This window comes from Macrotis lagotis, chromosome 5 (assembly GCF_037893015.1).
Source record: "Macrotis lagotis isolate mMagLag1 chromosome 5, bilby.v1.9.chrom.fasta, whole genome shotgun sequence".
Taxonomy (NCBI): Eukaryota; Metazoa; Chordata; class Mammalia; order Peramelemorphia; family Peramelidae; genus Macrotis; species Macrotis lagotis.
In genome coordinates, this window is record NC_133662.1 from 140581625 (window position 1) to 140608047 (window position 26423).

Genomic DNA, 26423 nt, shown 5'->3' on the forward strand with positions numbered 1-26423 from the left:
CCTTGGGTAAGTCATTTAACCCCACTGCTTTGCAAAAAACAAAAAAAAAGTGCTTAGCATATCATATATTCTATATACATGTGAATTATTATTTTAATTAATCATTGTTAAGTGTTTTTGAGGGGTGTTCAGATCTTTCATTTTATCAGTTTAGGAAATTCCCAGTGTAGAATCTAGTTCCAGTGATAAGTGGAAGAGTGGATGATAAGTGGAAGAGTGGAGATTAGCAACTTATTCTGTAATTTTACTCCATGGATTTTGAACCTGGAGTCCATATATCCATTTTAGGAATTCTATGAACTAGTGTAAGAAAGAAACCTTTATAATTAGTTTCCTATATAATCCTATGTATTTTGTTCTTTGCATCTGAAACCATTGTTCTGAGAAGAGGTCTTAAGTTTCACTATACTTCTAAAGAAGTGCACAACTCAAAAATGGTTAATATTCCTGCTTTGAATATTAAAGATTTGCCTAGAGAGGCTGTGACCTGTCCCTTGTCACATAGCTATTCTGTGCAGAGGCAATAATTTAATTTATGCCTTTGAAACTCTTAATATTTGTCTTCTATACTCTACGTTATATAGACAATATAGACATACCAAATGTAGAATACAGAAATACATGTCATCTCTCAGCAAATATGAAATAGATGTTGCCTTTTAAAATGGGGTTTCCATCTATTATTATTATTGAAATCATTTTCCATTATAGAAAAGATAATGCTGTCATGTGCAATAGTATATAAAAATTTTCTTTGGCTAATCTTTTTATTGTCAGAAATGTGGGACTACTTCCACAGTGTTCTGCTTGTGAAATATGCTACTGAAAGAAATGGAGTGAATGTGGTTAGTGGACCAGTGTTTGACTACAACTATGATGGACATGCCGATGAGCCCCATGACATTACAAAGTGAGTAAAAGCTTTTTAGTTATGGAATTGTGTGGGTCACATAGAAATTAAACAAAGCAAACATTATTAATAAACATCTTTCATGGGAGACAAGATGATGAAGTGGAAAGAATGTTGGATTAGGGATTCAGAATCAGAATTTAAATCCTGTCAGCCCCCTTAGGTGGGATGTTAGGCAACTCATTTGATTTTTCAGGCCTTCAATATCTTTATCTATAAAATGAGGGCATTGACTGGTTAGAAAAAAGTTCAGCAAAATTAACCAAAGCATTGAAAAAGTCTGGCAATAAATATAGTATTCTAGATTCTTATCTGCTGTAAGGCCATAAATTGAAAATTAGGTGCAACATGCATGAGTAAAGGAAATTTCCTCATCATGATATCTCCGTACTAATGAAATCATTGTTCCAGTCCAAAATAAATCCATATAGGTGCAATGCAAATAATCATCAGTATGGGAACCTTATATAGAGATCATATCTTGTCCTGGGCCACACAACTATAAAGTATTAGAGGTAGCATTTGAATGCAAACTTTCCTTACTCTAATCCCAGAATTCTGTCTGGAGTGCCATGCAACTCTTATCAGTTAGCCTAACACTGTTATGAAGTAGGTAATGTGTAGGTGGCAACCCCATTTTAATGATGAGGAAATTGTGGCATGAAACAGACTTCCTAAAACTCCCACAGTTTGTTCATCCTGCTTCCAAGGAAAATGTTCCCTGAAGTAGACTACACTGTTCCTTATCAATGCATTCATTATAATAAAGGCAGAATTTTGTATTTGGAAACTCTACTGAAATCTCTTAATTATGACTAAATTCAAATCTAGAAATGAGGTTAGCTATTACATGTCCTTCCTTTGCTTTTGTTCAGTTGTTTCAGTTGTGTTCAACTCTTTGTGACCTCATTTTTGGATTTTCTTGGCAAAGATACTGGAGTAGTTTGCCATGTCATTATTTAGGTCATTTTAGAATGGGAAAAAAACTGAGACAAGTAAAATGAAGTGATTTGTTCAGCTAGTAAGTGTCTGAGACTGGATTTGAACTCAGATCTTCAATTGCCTGTCCTGGTGATCTATTTATGGTGCTACCTAGCTGCCCCAACCTTCTTTATTAATCTGCTACCATTCTTGAAAGTCAAAGGACTCCATGAGACTGACAATAATTCATTTTTTAAAAAGTTTTATAGGCAATACTGACATCCCCATCCCAAGTCATTACTTTGTGGTGCTGACTAGCTGCAAAAATCAAACTTACACTCCACTGAACTGCCCTGGATCCTTGGATGTCTTGCCTTTTATCATTCCTCATCGACCAACCAACATAGAAAGCTGTCCTGTGAGTATATTTTGTGACCAGTGTCCTCTGTGCTGTGTAACTGTCTGACTAGTCGGTGGTCAGTGTTCCTGTATGCAAAGAATAATGGAAGTTGGGATGTACTTTTGATAGAGGTATCATCTTGTAGGGAGGGTCAGCAATCAAGCAGTCTCTTTAAGAAGTGGCAGATTTCCTTAGGGACTTTTGTAATTTTATATTTGACTGAATTGAGGCTAACCATGCCTGCCCTTCCTAGGAAGAAAAGCAGTTTCAACTACCTTTTGAAGTAAACCTTAGTCTTAGTTCTCCAGTTTACCTTCCGAGATTCCTTTCAGCAGAAAGAAGGAGAAAGGAACCCTCCCTGATCATTTAAGTTTTTCCCCAAGTCCAGAGTGGTGTTTTAGAGTAGAATGAAAGATCAACCAGAGTGTAGATGGTGTTGACTTACATAATTCTGTTGCAACTTATAGTAATGTGACATTTGAAAATTGTAAACTGAGAAACAATGATCTGAGCATTATCGATTTAATAGGATAGCAGTAACTAATAAATTGGGTCAGTGGCCTCTTTCAATGACTAAAGACTTTGAGGCAGAACTCACCAGTATTAATATGGCTTTGGGAATACAGAGTTGAATAGGTAGGAAAGACAGTTATTGGTCATAGAGTAAAACATCGTAGACATGGTGATAATATGATTAGTTATTTTAAAGAAAACAAGCTAGCACACCCTTGTGGGGCTAGTGATCACATCTCTCTGTCAGTTTAAGAAATGTTAATTGTTTTATGGGACCCATCTGCATTTTGTAGACAAGCTACATATAGATAATTTCACGTGAAAGGCACTAGGAAAGAACTAAATGTAGCAAGTAGGATTTTAACTGACACTTGTCAGAGGCCAGGAGGCAGAAAAAAAGATGGGGAGAACATTCATCCTGAGAAATAACCAGTAAAAATAACCAGAGACTGGAGATGGAGTGTCCTGTGTGAGGAAGAGGTAGGAGGACAAAGAGAGAAGCATTTGTGATCTCCAGAGAAGGATTCTGGAATTTGTCACAGTTTCAAGGAAGATAGGAGTGTGGTCATGAGAGAATAGGGGCCCCTATAATGATAAAAACCAGAATATAGACCAGGAGAATATGAGTACCCCTCCCCTTAGATCATACGAACTTGGAATCACCAAAAACTTACAACCCTTAGAACTGATGGTGAAAACAGACTATAGAAATGATTTTTTAAAAGTCTGAAGCTTGGAATATTGATTGACCCACCAGAGGTGAGCATAGCCAATGCTAACATAAAATCTAGTCAAAAAATAGGCTAGAAAAATGAGCAGGCAACAGAAAAAGAACCTGGCCATAAAAACTACAATACTGACATGTAAGATTGAGATATAAACTCTGAATAAGACTATAAGATGAAAATATCTAGAAGCCAAGCCTCAAAAAAAAAAAAAAAAGGATTCAGATTGGTAACAAGTCCAGCAGAATTCTTTGAAGTGCTAAAGAATAAGCTAAAATAGAGCAAAAAAATAAAAGATTGTAAAAAATCAGTAAAAGGTACAGGAAAATTAAAGAAAGAAATGAGAGTAATTTAAGAAAATTAGGAAAAGAGCATTAAATTCCTGGTTTAAAAAGGCACCAAATTCACTAAAAAAATAGCTTCTTAAAAATATAATTGACTTAATGGGGAAAAAAACTAAAAATCTCACTGAAGAAAATAATCTCTTAAAAATTGGTCAAATAGGTGGTGGCTAGGTGGTGCAGTGGATAGAGCACCAGCCCTGGGGTCAGGAGTACCTGAGTTCAAATCCGGCCTCAGACACTTAATGATTACCTAGCCATGTGGCCTTGGGCAAACCACTTTACCCCATTTGCCTTGAAAACCCTAAAAACAAATTGTTCAAATGAAAGCAAATGATTCCATCAGGCACCAAAAGAAACAATAAAACAAAATTAAAAAAAAGGAAATAAAAGAAAATGAAGAGAGATTATTTAAACCCTTTTGAATTCCCTAAAAGTTGTGATTTTTAAAAAAAGAGAGCTTAGGCATTATATTTTAAGAAATTAGAAAGGGAAATTGCTTTTAGAACTAGAAGACAAAATTGAAAAAAATTCACCAATCATCCCTCTGAAAGAGATCCCAAAATGAAAACAGCTGAATGAAAACTACTAGATTGGGAAGAACATGTGGTAGAGGACCAGCCAGAGGGTATTGCAGTTGGCCAGGCATGAGATGATGGGGGGGCCTATTCTAAAAGCTAATAATAGAAGAGAGAAATAAGGACCAAGTAATCCAGTAAACTTTTCAGAGGGGCCAGGTTTCCCTTGACCCTCAATCTATATTCTTTTCTTGGAAGGGGGGATCTGAGTAAATGAAGTGGCTTGGCAAGGCATCTATAGACTCCACCCTCCATTTTATGTTCTGGCAGAGTAAGGTGTAGAGAAAAACTACCGAGACTATCTGTGCCTCTTTGCTGCTCCAGAGTCAAATTGTAGAGGACTTTAAATGTCAAGCAAAGTAATTTGTAATCTCTTCTAGACTATAAGAAACCCCTCAGAGTTTTTCTTTGGGAAGTAGCATGTCAGTCAGATTTATGGCTATTTTGGGAATCATTTGGAAGACAAGTTGGAGAAGAGAAAAGAAAAAAAGACAGGACAGAGTCTTTGAGTATACCAATGTTGAGGGATGATTCAGAAGAAGTGATTGAAATGTGGTCATACAATTAAGGACAGAGTTAGTATTAAGCAATACCATGGAAATGAAAGAATGAGAGAGTATCTAGCAGTAGTCACAATTATCCATAGCCACATAGAACTCATAAAGTGAGAACCTGAAAGAGCCATAGGATTTAACCTTTGAGAGAGCAATTCATTCAAGTAGTTGGTCTGGAAAATAAATTTAAAGGATGGAGAAATGAATGAGAAATTGTAGACAATTCTTTTTTAGAGTTTAATAGAGGAGAGATTAGATATAAGGCAGTTGCTTGAGGGGATGACAGGACTAAATTTTAAAGATGGGAAGACATGAACTTCCTTGTCTTCCCTAGCCTAAATCATTAGGGAGTAGGATGGAGGGACATAAAGATAGTCATATAATCTTTTGCTAGGAAGTGGACAAGGAAAGAAAGAAAGAAAGAAAGAAAGAAAGAAAGAAAGAAAGAAAGAAAGAAAGAGGAAAAAAAGAGAAGGAAAAAGTTTTAAAATCTTAAAACCACTAAGATTTTTGTGTGCTCGCTCTCTCTCTCTCTCTCTCTCTCTCTCTCTCTCACACACATACACACACACACACACACACACACACACACACGTGAAGGCAGGTAAACTAAAATGAGAAAGTAGAAAGAAAGGAGCTGGGTAGTACAGTGGATAGAGCATCTGCCCTGGAGTCAGGAGGACTTGAGTTCAAATTCAACCTCAGATACTTAATAATTACCTAGCTGTGTGGCCTTGGGCAAGTCACTTAACCCATTGCCTTGCCAAACCTCCCCCCGCCACCAAAAAAGAGAAAAGGGCTAGATTATAAAGGGTTTTAAACGTGATCCTGGAGGTAATAGGGAGCTATTGGAGTTTGGATGTGTGAGAGAGAGTGTGTGTGTGTGTGTGTGTGTGTGTGTGTGTGTGTGTGTGTGTGTTGTGTGTGTATGAATGAGAAAGTGTTTCAGAACTATGCTTTAGAAAGCTCAATGGAGCTGAATGGAGGCTGTACTATAGTGGGAAAGGACATGTGGCAGACCAGCCAGCTGGCTGTTGCAGTAGTCATGAAAGCCTGTAACTATGTAGGGGCAATATCAGAGAATACTAGAGGGAGAGAGATAGACAGACAGATAGAAGACAAAGTAATTGATAGGTAGAGAACCTTGAGGACATGAGAAAATGAAATTGAGGATCAAGGGTTGAATTTGGTTGAAAGAGTTGCCTTTTCTTTAGGAGATGGAGAAAATGAGAGGACAAAATACCAAGGTATCTCAGGGGAAGTGGTGGAACTGGAGATAGAGAATTTGATGTGAACTGAATAGATGCAATAGTTAAAACCTGAGAATTGATGAGTGCTCAGAAGCATAGAGTATAATGAAGATTAGATATCTGCAGACTTACTCTTGAGGAAATGAGGTGTTAGGAAGTGAGAAAAGAAAGAAAGAGAAAAAGAAAGGAAAGAATGAAAAAAGGAAGCAAAAAGAAATAAGGAACCATCAGAGAAGTAATTGGGGAAAGTCTACCCTTAGCTTAGACAATTATTACTTCTTGCCTAGACTATTGAAATAACATCCCAACTAGTCTCTCTACTATCTAGTCTCTCTCCCTTTTTTCTTATTCATCCTATATATTACTTTCAGATTGATATTCCTAAACTAGGATATTTGTTCTTCAAATTGTCATAACATCACATATAATTCAAGTACATAAAACAGAAATCCCCTTTAAAAATCCCCCTGGTGGTCATCCAATCTCTGCTTGAAGATTTCCAGTGATGGGAAACTCATCTTTCTTAATTTAAACCAAAACATGCCTCTTTTTAAGTTCTTTTCAAGTTAGGGTTAAAATGAATGATTTTCTGATAATCCTTAAAAATACTACATGATGACAATAAAATCCCACTTTCCCAAGTCTTTTCTTTTCCATTCTAAATATCTTTAATTCTTTCACCTGGTCATTGTCTTGTTCTCTCAATACTCTAATATTCATCTGAACATGTGACATGTAAAACTGAGTACATTACTACAGAGGCAATGCAGAGTTCAGTAGATCTGACATACCTCTTGCAGTAGATATTGTGCCTCTGTTCATGCAGACTAAGATCATACACTGATTTTTCTCTCCCCCATGAAAAGTCTATATTGATGATTTATATTGTGCTTTCAGTTTTCTAAAACCAGTTTTTTTCACACAAATTAGACATTCCTTCTCTATTCTATACATGTGCAATTAATTTTTTTGAACCTGAGAATAGTATGCTACATTTATTCCTATTATTTAATTAATGAGCATTTATTAAACACAATATATGCTAGGTATTCTATTTTGCACAAAATCTAAACAGCTCCTGCTTTCAGATTTTACCTTATACCATCATCTTATGAGTATTAGTTTATCAATATCTTTTTGTTTTAATGTAAAAATTGAAAATTTTGTTGTGTATCAATGAATTTAATTGTTTTATTTTGTCATGGTATTTTGCACACCACTGCTATGATGAAGTTGACAATAGCCTATATATTTAATCAATTTTTACATCAATATTTAAGCATTTCACTTAGAAATGTCCTACTTAGAAAGTAAAACAGGGGCAGATGGTGAAAAATATTTAAAAGGCAGATTTGAGATCAAGAAACCAGAAAGATTAATAGACTATTTCAAAAAATTATCCTTGAAAAGTATGAACACATGATATTGACTATTTTTGTAATAAGGAAAAATGACATATTAAAGCTAGGTTTTATTACCTAGGTTTGCTAACTTCACAGCAGTGGAATAAGATAGATTAAACAAAGAGGACCTGAACCTAAGTGAGCGGTTGCCTATTACAATAGTCAAGTACAAAAATCTTAAACTAGAATCATAGTAGTGGAAAGAGAACAGGTGAGAGAGATTAGCAAAGTAGAATCAGGGGGCGGCTAGGTGGCACAGTGGATAAAGCACCAGCTCTGGAGTCAGGAGTGCCTGAGTTCAAATCGGTCTCAGACACTTAATAATTACCTAGCTGTGTGGCCTTGGGCAAGCCACTTAACTCCATTTGCCTTGCAAAAACATAAAACAAAAACAAAACAAAGTAGAATCAGTAAGATGATGATTGATTGGAAGATAAGAAAATCAAATGTTTCTGAGGGATTTGCATGATGGATATAAGAAAAAAAGTGAAGAAACAAGTTTGGGGAAGAAAGTGGTTTTAGGTATGTTGATTTAGTCTAGTTCCTAGTCTAATAGAGAAATATGCAAATAAATTTATGATCTACACTATTTGGAAGCTTTCTCTGATGATACCAATTTTAACCCATCAGTTCTTTCCTGTTCTCTGGAGCTATTGTCTGTGTTTTTCCTTTAGATGTTTCCCAAAAAGAGTTTACCTAATGTCCTATAGGCCTTTCTTACTTTCTTAAACATTAAAGGGAAATAAAAACTAACATGTTTTAAAAATTATCCAAAATATTCCAAGAAAACAAACAGAATGACAACATTGTATGTTATTCAACATACATAACAACATTGAACATTAGACCCTGTCATAATCTCAGGCTATTGAGTCATTTTTTTATAAATAAAATATATGTTTAATAAATGATAATAACTGAATTTATATAATGTTTCAACTTTTGCAAAGTGCTTTCTATTTATTAGCTCATTTGAGGTTGAGCTTCAAAAGCTACTGAGCTGATGGAATCATCATTTTGCAAATAAAGAAATTGGGGATCTCAAGAGTTAAGTGAATTCTCCTTGGTAAAAACAGCCAATTAGATATCATTGATGGCATCCAAGCCCAGATCTTCCCTGACTATAAACCCAGAATTTTTATCTCTGTGGCATCCTTGCCTACCATCTAATTTCACCAAATTAAGAACAAAGCCCAATTCAAAAAAGAATTGATAGTGAAGGTTGTATAAATAGATTAGTTGTTAAAAGGATATGTGAAGGGTTATATTCCTTTCTGGTAGGTTCACAGCTTACTGTGGCTAAAAGATCCTTCATTTTATGATAATCTAAAGATTAGCTCAACTGGTCCCCATTTAATATTCATAATCCACAGTGTTGGGACCATATGTAAATATTCCCACTTTCCAAATACCAGTCTTTCAGAATTTGCTTCCAAATTGTATAGTCATTAATAAGTATCCACACTATCAACTGCTCATGGATAGTTAGAGCTAATATAATAAAAATGACAATTCTACCAAAACTAAACTACCTGTTTAGTGCCCTACCAATCAAAATTCCAAAAAAGTACTTTAATGAGTTAGAAAAAGTTGTAAGTAAATTCATATGGAGAAATAAAAAGTCAAGAATTTTCAGGAATTTAATGGAAAAAAAGTGTAAAAGAAGGGGGCTTAGCCCTACCTGATCTAAAATTATATTATAAAGCATCAGTCAACAAAACTATTTGGTATTGACTAAGAAATAGTGTTAGACAAGTGGAATAGACTAGGTGCAGTAGCAAGAAATGATTATAGTAATCTGCTGTTTGATAAACCCAAAGAATCCAGCTATTGCAATAAAAACTCTCTCTTTGATAAAAACTGCTGGGAAAATTGGAAGTTAGTATGGAAGAAACTTAGATTAGACCAACACCTCACACCCATTACTAAGATAAGATCCAAATGGTTACAGGATTTAGACATAAAAGACAATACTATAAGCAAATTAGAAGATCAAGGACTAGTTTACCTGTCAGATCTATGGAAAGGGGAGCAGTTTATGACTAAGGAAGAGATGGAGAATATCACCAAAAACAAACTAGATGATTTTGATTACATTAAATTAAAAAGCTTTTGCACAGATAAAAACCACTGTAACCAAGATCAAAAGAAATGTAGCAAATTGGGAAACAATCTTTACAATGAATGATCCTGACAAAGGACTCATTTCTAAAATATACAGAGAACTGTGTCATATTTTAAAAAAAAGCCATTCCCCAATTGACAAATGGTCAAAGGATATGCAAAGGCAATATACAAATGAGATCAAAGCAATCCGTAGCCATATGAAAAATTGCTCTAAATCATTAATTATTAGAGAAATGCAAATTAAAGCTTCTCTGAGGTACTACCCCACACCTCTCAGACTGGCCAATATGACCAGAAAGGATAATGATCATTGTTGGAAGGGTTGTGGGAAATCTAGGACACTATTACACTGTTGGTGGAGCTGTGAACTCATCCAACCCTTCTGGAGAGCTATTTAGAATTATGCCCAAAGGGCAACAAAAATGTGCATATCCTTTGATGCAGCAATACCATCACTAGGTCTATACCCTGAAGAAATGATGAAAAAGGATAAAAACAATATTCATAGCAGCCCTGTTTGTGGTGGCAAAGAATTGGAAATCAAGTAAATGGCCTTCAATTGGGGAGTGGCTTAGCAAACTGTGGTATATGTATGTCATGGAACACTATTGTTGTATTAGAAACCAGAAGGGACTGAAATTCAGGGAAGCCTGGAGGGATTTGCATGAACTGATGCTGAGTGAGATGAGCAGAACCAGAAGAACATTGTACACCCTAACAGCAACATGGGAGTGATGTTCAACCTTGATGGACTTGCTCGTTCCATCAGTGCAACAATCAGGGACAATTTGGGGCTATCTGCAATGGAGAATACCATCTGTATCCAGAGAAAGAGCTGTGGAGTTTGAACAAAGTTCAAGGAATATTCCCTTTAATCTAGGGGAAAAAAACATATCTTATTGTCTGATCTTGTTATCTCTTTGACTTTTTGTCTCTTCCTTAAGGACATGATTTCTCTCTCATCACACTCAATTTGGATCAATGTACAACATGGAAACAAAGTAAAGACTGACAGATTGTTTTCCGTGGGGGGGAGGGAGGTAAGATTGGGGAAAAATTATAAAACTCAAATAAAGTCTTTAATAAAAAAAAAATAAGTATCCACACCACAGCAGGGCATTCAAATAGACCTTCAAGATAGGGACAAAATTTTAACTCATTAATATGTACTTTTTGTTTCTTATTGTTCTCCAGGCAAATAGAACAGAGAGTCTTTGGGTAGAAGAAAGATTTCTGGCTCATGTTGCCCGGGTGCGTGATGTGGAACTTCTCACAGGACTTGACTTTTACCAAGAGAGAAACCAGGCTGTCTCCGAGATCTTGCAGCTAAAAACATTCCTGCCCATTTTTGAGACAGTTAATGAAATGTAGAAACATGATTTTGGAGATTCAAGTAATCAACTCTTTCCCTGCTCTAGGATTAGACAAAGAAGAAGATGGTTATTTCTGCTTTAGTTTCAAAGTTGGACTGCATTATTTCCTCTTCTTTTTGCTTTGTCTTTTCATGGGCTTCTCATTTGATGTATCCCCAGTGTACCTACCCCTATGAAAAACAGAAGAACCACCCCTCAATTGAGGATCAAATCTGTACAGCTCAAAACCCAAGGACACAAACTACAGTTTCTTCCTCAATATTCAGCAATCTTTTGAGAGCTGATTTCCCTTTTTATATATCTTCACTAATTGCCTTTGTTTTTTAATTGAAATGTCAGTCAAATCATGGCTATTGAAACCAGCTAATTGCCTCAGAAGACATCTCCTCTAATAATTAAGTTTTAAGCACTGTAATTAGCATTACTTCTTTTTTTTTTGCAAGGTAATTAGGGTTAAGTGGCTTGCCCAAGGCTACATAGCTAGGTAATTATTAAGTGTCTGAGGTCAAATTTGAACTCAGGTACTCCTGACTCCAGGGCCAGTGCTCTATACACTGCACTACCTGGCCGCCCCTTAGCATTGCTTTTTTTTTTTTTTAAATTAATAATACTAAAATTTATATAGTACTTTAAGATTTACATTATTTAATTTGATCCTCCCTATAACTTATTGTTATTCCCATTTTCAAGATATTGGGGGGAAAAAAAAGGATTTAAACCCAGGCTTTCCTGACTCCAAGTTCATTTCTCTATCTTATACACTGAACTGCTTCCCAAATGGAAATGGAAATGTATAAAGGATTGAAGCATCCTTTTTTTCCCCTTGTATAGATTCAACTTTAAGAAACAGAGGAGTTAGGAACCATCAATTTTTTTCAAAAATTATTGGGCAACAAGGTCAGGTCCAGATTGGGTAACTTGTTCCATTGTTTCAGTCCTATCTATATGAGTTTGCATAAAATTTTGTTGATGGAATATCTTAGACCTATGTAAGCAGAAACTATTGGGAAATTTCAAACTTTGTCCACATAGAGACTGAATTAATTGAAGTGAAGATTTTGAGCATGACTGGTGTGGGATGAAGAGGAGTGAGTTTATTTTACGTTAAAATAGATTCAAAATATTTTTTTAGAGAAGTTCCAACCATTTTAGAAAAAAATACTCATGTTCTAAAGTAGGGAAATGCATCTTTCTACCCAGTGCATTTTAATTTCATAGAATAAGAAAAGAAAAAACTGCATGACAATTTAAGCAATGATTTGAATTTATGTAAATTATTTCCCTGGGTCTGATTGACTAAAAGACACCTGGAGAATTGAGGAATGTGTATTTTAATAATCTATGTGATTCCTTACAAAGCCATGGTTTCCAACTTTATGATGGTTACAGCTGGATCATCTCATGTAATGAATTTGTTCTTTGTATGCTGTTTACATTGAAATATTGCAAAGAACAGTTGTTTGTAGAGTTATTTTTCCTTAAATAAATATTTGTTTAAATGAAATATGACTTATTTCTGAATAGAATGTATAATATACACTATCACTTTTTAAAGTAGAATCATATTTACCTAAACATAAATGAATTATGAAAGCATTTATAAAATTTAGGATTGATTTTGAGATTGAAATTGAGACCAATAGAGAGGAGGTGGGGGTGGGATTGGGGGTTCTGTTCAAATGGAGTCAGATAAAGGCTTGGGAGCAAAATGAAAAGAATGGGGAAAATTAGGTGTAAGTAAATCAGGGAATATGGTAATAAAATTTTGTGTTAAATTTGCCTAGTGACTTAAGCACTTTCCAGAAGAAAACATGAGTTCCAAGCATACATGAAATTGCATATTTATAGTTAGAATTGTTTTTCCTTTTTTTTTTTTTAACAATTAAAAGATTCTAGTAGGTGACAGAAGATAACAGAAACAAATCTGTGCATTACTCCAGCCACAGGGCATCCTTGCTCATTCTGATGATGTACTTAAGCATGCATCTTTTGCCACTGGTATCATTGGAATTAAATTTGCCATATATAAATACTCAGTTTAGTAGCAATTATTAAGTACCTCCTGAGTGCCAACCACTATACTGGTGCTGGGAATACAAACACAGAAATAAAACATCCTATAGATGTACCAAATTCTCATTATCTGATGATATTAAGAATACCAGCTAATGGAGCTTATAGGTATCGTTTCTGTTCTAACAAATTGAACTGATGTCCTTGATATTGCAACATCTATCTTATTTTGGCACATAAGAGTTTGCTTCCAAATTATAATTTGACTTCTTTTAAATTTCTTTTTGCTCTAGGGAAATTTCTCTTTCCTTCCTCCACCCCCATTTTCTCCCCCACACTACCACTACGACCACTACCAATGGGGCCACCAACACCACTTGTAATCTGTTTGCTTTGCAAGGGCTGGGCGTGGGAATGAAAACAGGACATAAACTGAAGCAATTTTCAAAACACAAACAAGATGGGTGGAAGAAAAGACTTCCTTTCTAAACAGCAGCCTTGGCAGGCCACTATCAATCAGTGAGTGGAGTAATACTTGAACAAACTTTCAGACCAGAACAAACCACAGTCTTTCAAAGCCAGAGATTATATGCAGTTCAGGCTCATTCAAATTCCCAATTGAATAAATCATAATGAAAATTGATTATGAAATAATGCACTTACTCTTTTAATGTCAAAACTATTTTAATAACAATTATATATTAAGAATCAAAGAGTTGGAAGAAAATCCATCTAGTAAAAACAGAGCTCTGTATAAAACATACACAATTTGATTTCATTTAATTATCAGGACACACACACACACACACACACACACACACACACACACAACCTCTTAACCTCTCATTTTTAGCTGTTGAAAGTGCATTCTTCCTAATAAGTAATCATATTGCTATAGTTTGTTCCATTTCTCCTGTCAATTTATAATGAAATCTGATGCTATTTTACAGTGGTTTCTTCAGGAATCACTCACTCTTATATAGCAAAGCATTTCATTTGTTAATTAGATTTTTTTTTTTGTAAAGCAATGGAGTTAAGTGGCTTGCTCAAGGCCACATAGCTAGGTAATTATTAAGTGTATGAGTCTGGGTTCCTTCTGACTCCAGGGCCGGTGCTCTATTCACTGTGCCACCTAGCCACTTTAGCATTTTAAAGCTAAAAGGGTCTACTTTGTAGAAATGAAAAATTACTGACACACTTCATTTTTTTTTTTGTAGCAGAAGCAGAAAAAAAGAATCCAAATCTCTTTTTCCCAAATAGATATTTCCATGCCCATAAAGCATAGGATTATTACTTTTGAAGCTGCTCTTATTTCTTATACATTAAGGGTTTTAGAGTTTTAATAGACCCTGAATAATATGGTAAAGAGAATGCCAGATTGTAGTCAAGAGTTCAAATTGTTCCTTTGATTCCTATTAGTTTGGTGTCAATGAACAATTCATTTGTCCTTAAACTTTAGCTTCTTTTTCTTTTTTAACTGTATTTTCTTTTTTCTATAAAATTGGAATAATAATAATAAAATTAATACCTCTTATTACTGCCCCTTAATGGTTGTTGCAATGAGGCTTAAAGAGAATGTATGAGTACTATTTTGTTTCTTAATGTGCTATTTAGATTATGCAATCCCTACAATATCATTTATGTTTAGTTTTCTTTTGACATGAAAGGCATAAGAATAGCATGTTGCCTTTTTAGGTGAAGGTTCAGAATTCAGCTCCTAACTGGTAGGATGTATCTTAGTCTTTGTATTCTGTTGCCATTAACATGGTGCTGTCCCCATGTTAAGGGACTCCATGAATATTTTTTAGGTGAAACTAAGTATCAGTGGCCTCGCTGTTCATCACATTTCAGTTCCAGTGAACTGTATGCCTATGCTTGCTCTATCTTCTTGTGTGAAAAACTGTCTCTCATTATTTATTTATTTATTTTTAGAGAGTTTTTTGCCAACACTGACCTGCCTCTCCCAGCTTATTTTCCATTTCCCCTTTGCCAAACTGAGGCCTCCCTTTGGCCTGTTAATTGGTAACCACAGAGACAGACAGAACTGGTTAGCAATCCCTTTCCCCAACATCAGAGCAAAGAGGAAGTCAAGGGAGGCTGCAACCTTTCAGGAAGCCTCTTGCTCCCAATGAGGCTGCAACACTGAGGATATTGAAGAAAAAATGGTATATTTTCACTTTTGAGAGAGAAACTAGGAGTCTCATGAAGAATGAGGACTAATTTTAAATAGGTTAGTTGAATCCTGTAAGTCACCATATCTTTAATGGTTGTGTGGTTGATGATTAATAATGTTCATCCTTTATTCTTGAAGAAGACCATGACATCAGAGAGGTGATGCTATGACATTCGGGTGAATTGAATTTCAGTGAGGGAGTGTTTATGCTAGGTCACCAGCCTCACTTTTCCTGCAGTTATCTCGGTCCAGTAGATATGATCCTGAATGCAGTGGGAGACCTTGGGCTTTTGAAAGTGAGATCTTTTCCAGGTCAGTTTGACTGAAGCAACACCCGTTCAAGTCATTAGGATTAGGTAAGAGAGATGAAAAGAGACCAAGAATGACCACTTACAAAAAAATAAGCTAGAAGGGTAAGACCCTCGGGACAAAATAGGAACTACTGCTATTTCCATTCAGCTGTTTTTCTTTTTTTCTTTTTGATTTTTTTTTGGCAAGGCAATGGGGTTAAGTGATTTGCCCAAAGTCACCCAGAAAAGTATTAAATATCTGAGGTTAAATTTGAACTCAAGCCCTCCCCAGGGACAGTGCTTTATCCACTGTGCCACCTAGCTGTCCCTATTTACAATCACTTTTTTTTAAAGTTTTTACAAGGCAAATGGGTTAAGTGGCTTGCCCAAGGCCACACAGCTAGGTAATTATTAAGTGTCTGAGGCCAGATTTGAACCCAGGTACTCCTGACTCCAGGGCCTGTTCTTTATCCACTATGCCACCTAGCCACTCCCACAATCACTCTTAAACCAAGTGGGCTTAGCCTGAGATACACTGTTGGTCAATCAAGAAGAGCCAGAGTGACTTGGGGACTGTAAATGCCAAGAAATGTGTGTTTTTTTTAATTTAAGACAATGGGGTTAAGTGGCTTGCCCAAGGCCACACAGCTAGGTAATTATTAAGTGTCTGAGACCAAATTTGAACTCCAGTCCTCCTAACTCCAGGGCTGGTGCTCTATCCACTGAGCTACCTAGCTACCCTACCCCAGAAATGTTAACATGTCTTTGGTCAGAGCACTCTCATGTACAGGGAAAAAAAGAAAGAAAAGAAAAGAAAAAGGAGGGAGGGAGGGAAAGAGAAAGGAAAAAAAAAAAACCTTTTAAGTAGTGAGGCCACTCCTCTTTATCCATGATATCAGAGAAGTGATACCATGAAAGTGAACTGTATTTGAGTGAATGGGTGCTGTGCAAAGTCATTAGCCTCACTTTGATTTTCTCCTCCAGAGCCATCTGGGTCATGGTTAAATACTGTAACTTAAAAAATTAATAAGATTTCATAATCAGAACTTCACAGGATCATATATTTAGAGTTGCAAGAGACTTTTGCAAGCAATTGAGTCTAATCCAAGAGCCATATACCTGGTAGTAATCATTTTAGTCATTTCAGTCATGTTTGACTCCATGACCCCATTTGGGGTTTTCTTGGCAAAGATACTGGAGTGTTTTGCCATATCTTTCTCCAGTTCAACTGATAAGAGAACTGAGGCAAAGAGTGTTAAGGGACTTGTCCAAGGTCACCTGGCTAGTGAATATCTGAGATCATATTTGAACTCAAGTCTTCCTCACTGCAGACCTGGTGCTCTAAACACTGTGCTACCTAGCAACCCTGGTTATAATAGCTGGCACCTGTAAGGTTTACAAAACTCTTTACATAAGTGATCTCATTTGATCCTCACAATAATCTTTTGAGCTAAGTGCTCTTATTAACCGCATTTTACAAATGATGAAACTGAAATGGAGAGAGAAGTAAGTGATTTGTCTAGGATCCAACAGATAGTCCAAATCTGAAGCAGATTCTGGTCATGACATTGCCAGCATTATGTCCTCTAGCCAAGGTGCACATTGCATAGAACCCAAGACCTGGATTAAGGAAGACCTAATTTGAAAACCATTTTTGGGAGGCGGAAGGCTCCGGGCCGGGCAGAGCGCTCCTCCCTCTGGAGCGGCCAGCCGCGGGGCCGGATGAGAGCCGGGGCCGGGGCCGGGGCCGGGGCCGGATGAGAGCCGGGGCCGGGGCCGGGGCCGGGGCCGGGGCCGGGGACAGCAGCCCTCCGCGCGCGGGGCCAGAGCACCCAGTATTTCTGGGACCAGCTGCGGACTGGTGCGAGGACAACTACTCCATCGTGGAGTTCCACAACACGGATCAGCAATGTCTTCTTTTTTATTTTGCCGCCCATCTGCATGTTCTTATTCCGTCAATATGCAGCATGCTTCAACAGTGGCATATATTTAATACGGACACTACTTATTGGAATTGGGTCAGTTTGCTTCCATGCAACTCTGAGTTTCCTGGGTCAGATGCTTGATGAACTGGCTATTCTTTGGGTGTGGATGTGTGCCCTGGCTATGTGGTTCCCCAGAAGGCACTTACCAAAAGTCTTTAGAAATGACAGGAGAAGGTTCAAAGCTGTGGTCTGTGTCCTGTTTGGAGTCACTACATGTCTTGCATTTGTGAAGCCAGCCATCAACAATATCTCTCTGATGACTTTGGGCATTCCATGCACAGTGCTGCTTATTGCAGAACTGAAAAGGTGCAACAACTTATGGGTCTATAAACTGGGCCTCTTCTCTGGGCTTTGGTGGACTCTAGCTCTCTTCTGTTGGATCAGTGACGGGGCCTTCTGTGAACTCTGGTCCTCCTTCAACTTCCCCTATCTGCATTGTGTGTGGCACATCCTCATTTGTCTGGCTGCCTATCTGGGTTGTGTCTGCTTTGCATACTTTGGTGCTGCATCAGAGATCCCAGAGCAAGGTCCTATCATCAAATTCTGGCCTAGTGAAAAATGGGCCTTCATAGGAGTCCCCTATGTCTCCCTCCTATGTGCCAACAAGAAATCTCCAGTCAAGATCACATGGTGTAAAAGTTCAGCAGCTCTGGATTTTTCCTATTTATTTTTTCTCACTTACTGTGCTTAGTTAATGATCACGACATCCAGGGAGACATGAGTCTGCCTCTTTTTATTTGTTTGGACTTTTTTACTCTTGTCTGTTCAGAACTTGTAAGGATCCAACAATGTACAGTAAGAAATGCATTTTTTTCCCTTTAAGAAATGCATTTTTCCTCTTTCCCTTGTAAAGGAGGAAAATTGGGTTTAGGTGTATTTTTTTTTTTGAGAATGAAAGTACTCACAAGTAGAATTTAGGTTAGCCCTGGGAGCTCTTTCAGGTTTTATTTTTAGATGCCCACTATCCCTTACTACTGGCTCATGAATCTTAAAACACTGTGATAATAAAATGTCTTGTTAGAAAAAAAAAAGGAGAAAACCATTCTTGGATATTTGCTCATTGTGTGACACTGGGCAAGTCTTAACCTTAGTTTGATTCAGTTTCCTTAATTACAAGATGGAGATCATAATATCTCCTACCTGCTAGGGTTGTTATGAGGCTAAAATGAGGTAATATTTGTAAAAAACACAGCACAGGGGCAGCTAGGTGGCACAGTGGATAGAGCGCTGACCCTGGAGTTTGGAGGACCTGAGTTCAAATGGGGCCTCAGACACTTAATAATTGCCTAGCTGTGTGACCTTGAGCAAGTCACTTACCCACATTGCCTTAAATTTAAAAAAACACAGCACAGTCTGACACACCTCCTTCTCCCATCTTCTGCATCAGCATACTATAATGGAAGGCAGGATATGAACCCCAAACTTCCTAATTCCAAGTTCAAAATCATTATCTATTCTATCAGTTTGCCTCTCAAGAGTTAGAAGTAAGTTCAAAAGTATTCTAGTTCAAGTCATACTTGAATAAGCATCTTCTTTATAATACATCTGCCTAGTGGTTCTCTAGCCTTTTCTTGAAGTACTTAGTGAGTGTGAATGTAATACTCTTCTTTAGTTCTATATCACTTTTCTTTTTTTCGATGTTTTCAATTGATGGTGGCACAGGAATTACATGTGCCACTTTATGTGATGAAATTCCAATGCAATGACACAACCAAATTAATGAGAAACAGCTCAATGCTTCCATAACATTTCCCTACTTCTCTTGGGTTGCAATTTCACATAAGCTATTTTTTGTTTTGTTTTCTCTAGTCCAAAAATCTAGAAACTAGAATGGACCTCAAAGTCCATCTGACAATTTCATGGTCAGAGAAATTGGAAGTCAATTAATAACCTGAGTATCAACTCAAATATTTCAAAATAACTATTATCCTGTTGATATGGGTATCACTTCTGTTGGTGCAGATCACATTCATCCATACCTACTCATCCTGTTTAATTTTTGTCCACTTTTCCCCAAAGATCCTTAATTGAGGATCTATCCATAGGGCTTCTTCTAGGGATTTAATCATCTGCACATAGACACATCTTCATTCATTCATTTGTTTCAGTCATGTCCAACTTTGTGAGCCCATTTGAGATTTCTCTTGTCAATGATATCTGAGTGATTTGCTATTCCCTTCTCCAGCTCATTTTACAGAGGAGGAAACTGAGGCAAACAGGGTTAAGTGATTTGTCCAGGACCCTATAGCTAGTAAGTATCTGAGAACAGTTTTGAATTCAGAAAGATGAGTCTTCCTGACCACGCCAAGCAGTCTATCCGCTGTGCAACATGTACATACATTCACACATACAAACATGAATTTAAATATATTTATTCATATACATATGTATATGAATATAGAGATATATATAATATAAATATGTGCATGAATATAGATCTAAACAATAATTATATATGTAAGTTATATACACACAAATATAATTAATTTATACATATATAAATACACACATGAATGTAGATGTATACAACATGATGTTACATGTTTGTCTATGTGTGCACAATACATAGATATGTATACTCATGTAATTTATTTTTTTAGGGTTTTTTTTTTGCAAGGCAATGGGGTTAAGTGGTTTGCCCAAGGCCACACAGCTAGGTAATTAGATAGTGTCTGAGGCTGGATTTGAACTCAGGTACTCGTGACTTCCAGGGCTGGTGCTCTATCCAATGTACCACTTAGCCACCCCCACTCATATAATTTATAAGGTAGATTATAAGTACCAATGCACTTAAGCTATTCATTCAATCCTCATTCTGCCCAAATATCTTCTGATTGTACAATCCTTAGATAATATACTAAATAATGTGATTGTGTGTATGTACATTGAGCATTACTTAAAATATGTTGTGATTAATTTGTAGCTGCTATATGTCTCTTTGCTGCCTCTATAAAGTTAGCTACAACTTTATTTCTTTAGAGAGTGTGGTGTTTTAAGATATGTAGTTATGCAGCACCATTAAGAGAAAACTGAAAACAAAACAATTGACTATATGAAACTGAATGCTGGGTAATTATTATAGTCAAACTTGGTCTGGAAGCAAAGAGGTAAAATATTATTCTTCCCTCTTCTCTGCAGAAGTAGTAGGTTATGTGTGTGAAGCATTATATGTAAGGTCAAACTAAACTGATGAGTTATATAGTTTTGCTAAAATGTTTTTCCTCATCTGCTCCTTTTCTTTGTCACAAAGACGGATTCATTGGAGAAAGAAGTGGACGAAAGATAGAAATGTTTGGAAGTATTTGGAAATGAAAATATAAACCCCCCCCCAAAATAAAGAGAACATTAAAAACAATAATGTTATTATAAACTACTCAGACTTTCTAGTCTGGCAAAGTGAATTAATTATTCATTTAACTCATTTAATTGTAGACAGTTAAGCTAGATAATAATTAATCCATAACTTTCTCTATTTCATCCCTTGCCCTTCTCTCACCCCATAATTATAAATCACTTATAGGAACGTCTGCTTCTACTTTCTCTGTGTGTGTGTGTGTGTGTGTGTGTGTGTATAGTCTCTATGATGTAAATTTGTGGACTCTACTAATGGAAATTGTCTATGACTTGGAGGCTTTACTTACTTTATTTCCTGCCACATTTTCCCAACTGAAGAGGTTAGTTAGTCATGGTAACAGTATCCTATATTACATACATGGTTTGTGGTTGATTAGCTCATTATATTTGGACTGGCTTTATTTCTTTTAGTTATAGTCACATTAATATAACTGAAATTACCAAATTGTTAATCATGATAAGTTGGAGAGTGTACAGGAGAGGATAACCAGACTGAAGGAAAAGGAAAGATTCCATGAGGATTTATTGAGGAATCCAGCAATGTTTAGCATAGAAATGAGAATACTTGGGGAATTGAGCTGGAGTGAAGATACTATGGCACAATGGGGAAAAGAAGACAGTGATTATCAGAAGATTAGAGGTTAAATTCTACCTCTTTCATTTATTATCTTAGCTTGGATTTAACCTTTCTAGCCTCATTTGTCTTACCAATAGATTGAGACAATTAGATTAAATAGCTGCTAACGTTCCTTCTAGCTAAGAATCTGTGATCCTAGGAAAACATAGCTGTCTTCAAATATTTGAAAAAAAGGGAACAACTAAGTTTGTTTTCTCTTACCCCAATGGATCAAGATTAGGCATCACAGTGAAAGCTTCAAGATTCAGTTTTAGACTTCTCAGAAGTAGCAAGAGGTAAACATTAGACCCCAAATCTGGAAGATCTGAGTTCAAATGCAGTTTTAAACATTTACTAGCTGTGCGACTTTTTGGCCTCCATTTCCTCATCTGTAAAATAAGGATAATGATAGCAACTCCCTTATGGGGTTGTTAAGCAGAGTAATGAGATAATATAGGCATATTATCTTACAAATTTTTTCCCTTGTTAAATAGTTGTTTATTGGAAAAAGTGGGCTGAAGAGAGATCCCTAAATTCACCAGAGAGCAACAACACACAAGTTACTAGTGATAAGAGAGAGCAGCACAAAGCTCTGGGATCTTTTCCTGGACTGTAAGGGATGGCTTGGATTGTTAGGACATGGCCAGGTGGAAGACTTTGACTTAGCAGGCATGATTAGAGACAAAGAACAACTCACTAGCTGTAGCTCCTAACTTTCCACTTGGAGAATACTTGCTTGGCTGTTAGCCATGACCTGTTTAATATATTCCTCTTGGGCAGCCTGGACATTTTCCTTTTTACTAACCTAGGTCTTAAAAGCAGATACCTGCAGAGATTGGCCATAAGAAAAGGTCAGTTTCTATGCTTCTGCAAGGGGCAGGTATTGATGACTTTGAAGTTGTTGGGTATCCTCCTCACTGACCCCCAGACAGGGCCAGATGGTACCTGCAGGAGGCACAAAGCAGTTGCAGTTACCATGTGAATACCATGGGTGTAGGCATGGCCAGGGGTGACCATGTTACATTTCAACAAGGTACCTTCCAGATAGACATGGTGGTCACTTAGAATTTTGTAGACAGCAGCCAGGACCTTCTCAATAACATACTAACAAGTTTTCAGATCATGTTTTCCATCAGGGAGGAACTCTGGCTCCATAATAGGGACAATGCCATTCAACTGACAAATGTTGGCATATTGGCTCAACACAATGGCATTCTCCATGACGGTGTATTCTCCCCAGTCTTCAGTTATGCCACTTGGCAAAGTCAGCCCCATTCTTTTTATACTGGGCACAGCCCCTTGTTCTACCAGATGCCCACAATGCCACCCTTTGCCTTTATGACTTTGGAAAGGGGCAACATCAGTGACTTTCTGTTGAGTATCTCACAAAAAAAGATAATACCTCTAATACGGGAATTCACTTGATCATTTGCTGTCAGAAATAACTGCCTATAGAGACAATGTTCCTGTGTTCTCAGTTCCAATGGATTGTAGCTACTTTGTAATGCTATCTGTGGACTCATCTGCTTCCAAGATTCTCTTGCCTGGAGCAAAAATTTTGTGAGTTATCTCAGAGTTTTCTTTTGCTCTAGTGTCAGTGCTGGACATTGCCAGGCATGTTTTCCTTGACTGTGCAGGTGCTTCCTGGCCTCTGGAGGCAAGTTGCAGTCCTTGGGGATAGGCATATCTGGAAGCACACTGCTTATGGTAGGAGCCAAACTTCTGCCTGCAAATTGTAAAGAACTATATAGATGCTAGGTATTAATTGGAACCATCTGTTATTTTCTATTTATCAAAACCTTCTTACCTCATTCAAGAACTTTCTATTAATTGAAAGAAGACTTTCAATTTTAAAAATCACAAAAATATACCACCAAACACCTTTATATTGAGTTTAACATGGGTCACATATCAATGTGGTTTGGGAACCCCTCCACTGTGGCAGATGACCCAGGCTATATTTTATAGATTTTAGTACTGTCTGAGGCTTGGGGAGGTTATGATTTTCCTAGGATCATATACCCTTGATCAATGTCCACACTTAATGAAACTCAATAAATTTTATGTCACAGTTATATAGATGCACTTAAGAGCTCATATTCTTCACCTTTTCCTCCTGAAAGAATATTCACCCACTTTTCCCACCATGTTTTCTCTTTGATATAGTTAGTAAACAAATATTTCTTAAACACCTGCTGTGTATTGTGCTAAGATTTGTGGATACAAAAATAGTTTTAAAAAAAGAACACCAAACAGTTCCTGAACACAAAGAGCTCATAATCTATTATGGGAAGCAGCATGCAAATAACTATGTTAATCTTAGACTCAAAAGGGCTATTGTATGGGACTTTCTCAGTGATAGAGATTGATAATACCTCTGCTTCTCAGGAGTGTGTAGAATTGGTGAGAGTTGGAGGGAAGAGATATGGGTTCTTTTGACTTCCAGCATTGAGAGAGAAACTTCACTTAAGTCAATGCATAGAGGTATTGAAATCTGATCATATCCCATTTACAATTTATGGTTTTAGAAACTTTAGGGAATTTTCCCCTTTGGTGAGATCTGGGATTATCATCTTGCTCTCAAAGGGAGAGTTTTTTCAATTGGCATGGGCTGTCATATATTCTTCTATGCATTCTTTCTCTGATTTCAGTTTTAAATGGATTTCTTTGTCATTTGCTAGGTGTATTCATTGTAAAATTCACTTCTGGTGGAAGGGAGTCAATACATAGCTTGGATCCCTCTTATCCCACTAAGAAATAACAATTAGGAGTGTAGTTTAAACCTAAAACTTATTTACCCTAGATTCACAATATTTAAAGGAGCAAATATAATTCTAGTCTGTTCTCCTATTCCCTTAGCCAAGAAAATCAGGGGGGCCGAGATGAGGAGAGCCAGTGTGATGCAGTGGTAATTAGGAGACACTGGAACTGTGAAGGTCTGGGATTGATTTCTATCTCTTCCACTAATTTACTGCTTTGGTCTTTAGTAAATAACTTTACCTCTTTTGGTCACAGTTCCCTACTTTGTAAAATAGTAACTGCCTTAGGAAGTGGGAGATAAGAGGCAGCATTTTGTTATTGAAAGAGTAATGAACTTGGAATCAGAATGTATGAGTTTGAATCCTGCCTCAGAAAGTTATAGATCTAGAAGCAGGGATATCCTGGAACTACTTTGAGTGCTAATTTTTAATTTTTCAGTATAAGCATTCACAGCTCAGAAATGGGCAAATGCTACAAACCAGAGCTTGATTTATTGTTTTGTTGATTTTCTAAATTTAAGAAAGTGATAGAAAAATGCTAATGAGGCAGATTAAACTTAAAAATGTATCAAGGGTTCATTTTCTCCTGAAGTTCTGATTGTTAAACATTTATTAGAATATACCCATCTATGCACCTATGGTTGGAAAGGGCAAAGGGTTATAATGGTTTTTAGATTTGTTTTGATTTAAGTAGGAAATGGGGTGGCTAGGTGGCACAGTGGATAAAGCACCGGCCCTGGAATCAGGAGTACCTGGGTCCAAATCCAGTCTCAGACACTTAATAATTACCTAGCTGTGTGGCCTTGGGCAAGCCATTTGCCTTGCAAAAACCTAAAAGAAAAATATTTAAGCAGGAAATGGTGTGGTTATAATGATTTTAGATTGAACTCCAGCAAGTACTTTAGGTGGAGGGTGTGGGACAAAGAGTCAGTAAATAAGTATTCATTGCTCTCTAAGAGTTAGTCAATGAATCAAACAGCACTTATGAAAAGTACTTACTATGGATTTACAGTCAAATTGAGAAAATAAGTAATATGCAAAAAAAAATAAAAGATATTATAGATATTTGCTAAGTGGAGTTTCCATTATCTCCCTACATTCAGAACACTGACAGTTTATTTTATTACTGGGATAGTAAAAAAAAAAAAAATTAATCCTGTTACTACATTTCCAAAAGATTTTTCCCACTATCCTCATTCTTCTATGATATCCTAGATATAGACATAGACATAGACATAGACATAGACATAGACATAGACATAGACATAGATATAGATATAGATATAGTGAAGAGAAAATTAGAAAAAAATCAATCGATTAATTGAAAAAATAATGAAAATATATGCAATGTTCCACACCCTTGGACTTTCCATTTCTGCAAGAGTAGAGAAGTGGGTGTCTTTTCATATTTCTTCTTTTGAGTCATATTTGTTTTCCATAACTTTGCAAAATTTATTTTTGATTATGCTGTGATTACTCTTTTCATTTACATTGCTGTAGTCACTCCGTTTCTGGTTCTGCCAACTGCAGCATTTCATATAGGTCATCCTGTACTTCCCTTTATTATATTTGTCATTTCTTAAAGTACGGTAATCTTCCATTATATTCACTTATGATATAGTTTGTTTATCCATTCTCCAATTGATTGACACTACTTTGTCATAAAGAAGTTGCTTTCTCACCTTCAACTTGTTCTGTTGAAGAGATCTCCACCCAAAAGTAGATTTTATAGGAAACCAGTGATTACATAGGCTGAAACAGGCAAACAACCCGGAGTCCCCTTGTGCCTCTTTTGGGATGCTGGCTATCTACCTTGAAATATTCTTGTTTCCCCACCCTCACCTCTGTATTATACATCTAATACTTAACATTAGTCCTGAAATTTCCTTCTCTAATACCCTTACTGTAATGAAGAAGATAATGGTAATGAAGACAAGGGCAAGATAATGAGTTCTTTCCTTATAGTATGACCACTGAGTCTTAAGGTTATTATCTTGCAATTGGAGGTACCCATGGTGCAGGGAAAAGAGTTCTGAGTGTAGAGCTAGAGGATATAGATTTGCTATGTAACCTTAGATGAATAAATCAGTAAGGGTTTATTATACACTTACTATGCAACTAACATTCTTCTAAGTATG

General features: G+C 36.6%; 1 protein-coding gene and 2 pseudogenes across 4 annotated transcripts in view; 2 read left to right on the forward strand and 1 right to left on the reverse strand.

The window, feature by feature from the left end:
• ENPP3 (ectonucleotide pyrophosphatase/phosphodiesterase 3) overlaps window positions 1-11690 on the forward strand; it is a 111886-nt gene extending 100196 nt beyond the window's left edge. For all 4 annotated transcript variants that reach the window (XM_074187599.1, XM_074187601.1, XM_074187598.1 and 1 more), the window contains exons 24-26: window positions 778-910; window positions 2093-2249; window positions 10917-11690. In XM_074187599.1, coding sequence (XP_074043700.1) covers window positions 778-910; window positions 2093-2249; window positions 10917-11093 — 467 coding nt within the window. In that variant the 3' untranslated portion in view covers window positions 11094-11690. The remainder of the gene's footprint in view (window positions 1-777; window positions 911-2092; window positions 2250-10916) is intronic.
• Window positions 11691-17391: 5701 nt separating this feature from the next.
• Window positions 17392-18247, forward strand: LOC141489383 (alkaline ceramidase 2 pseudogene; annotated as a pseudogene).
• Window positions 18248-22188: 3941 nt separating this feature from the next.
• On the reverse strand, window positions 22189-23134 carry LOC141489384 (fructose-bisphosphate aldolase A pseudogene; annotated as a pseudogene).
• Window positions 23135-26423: the final 3289 nt, after the last annotated feature.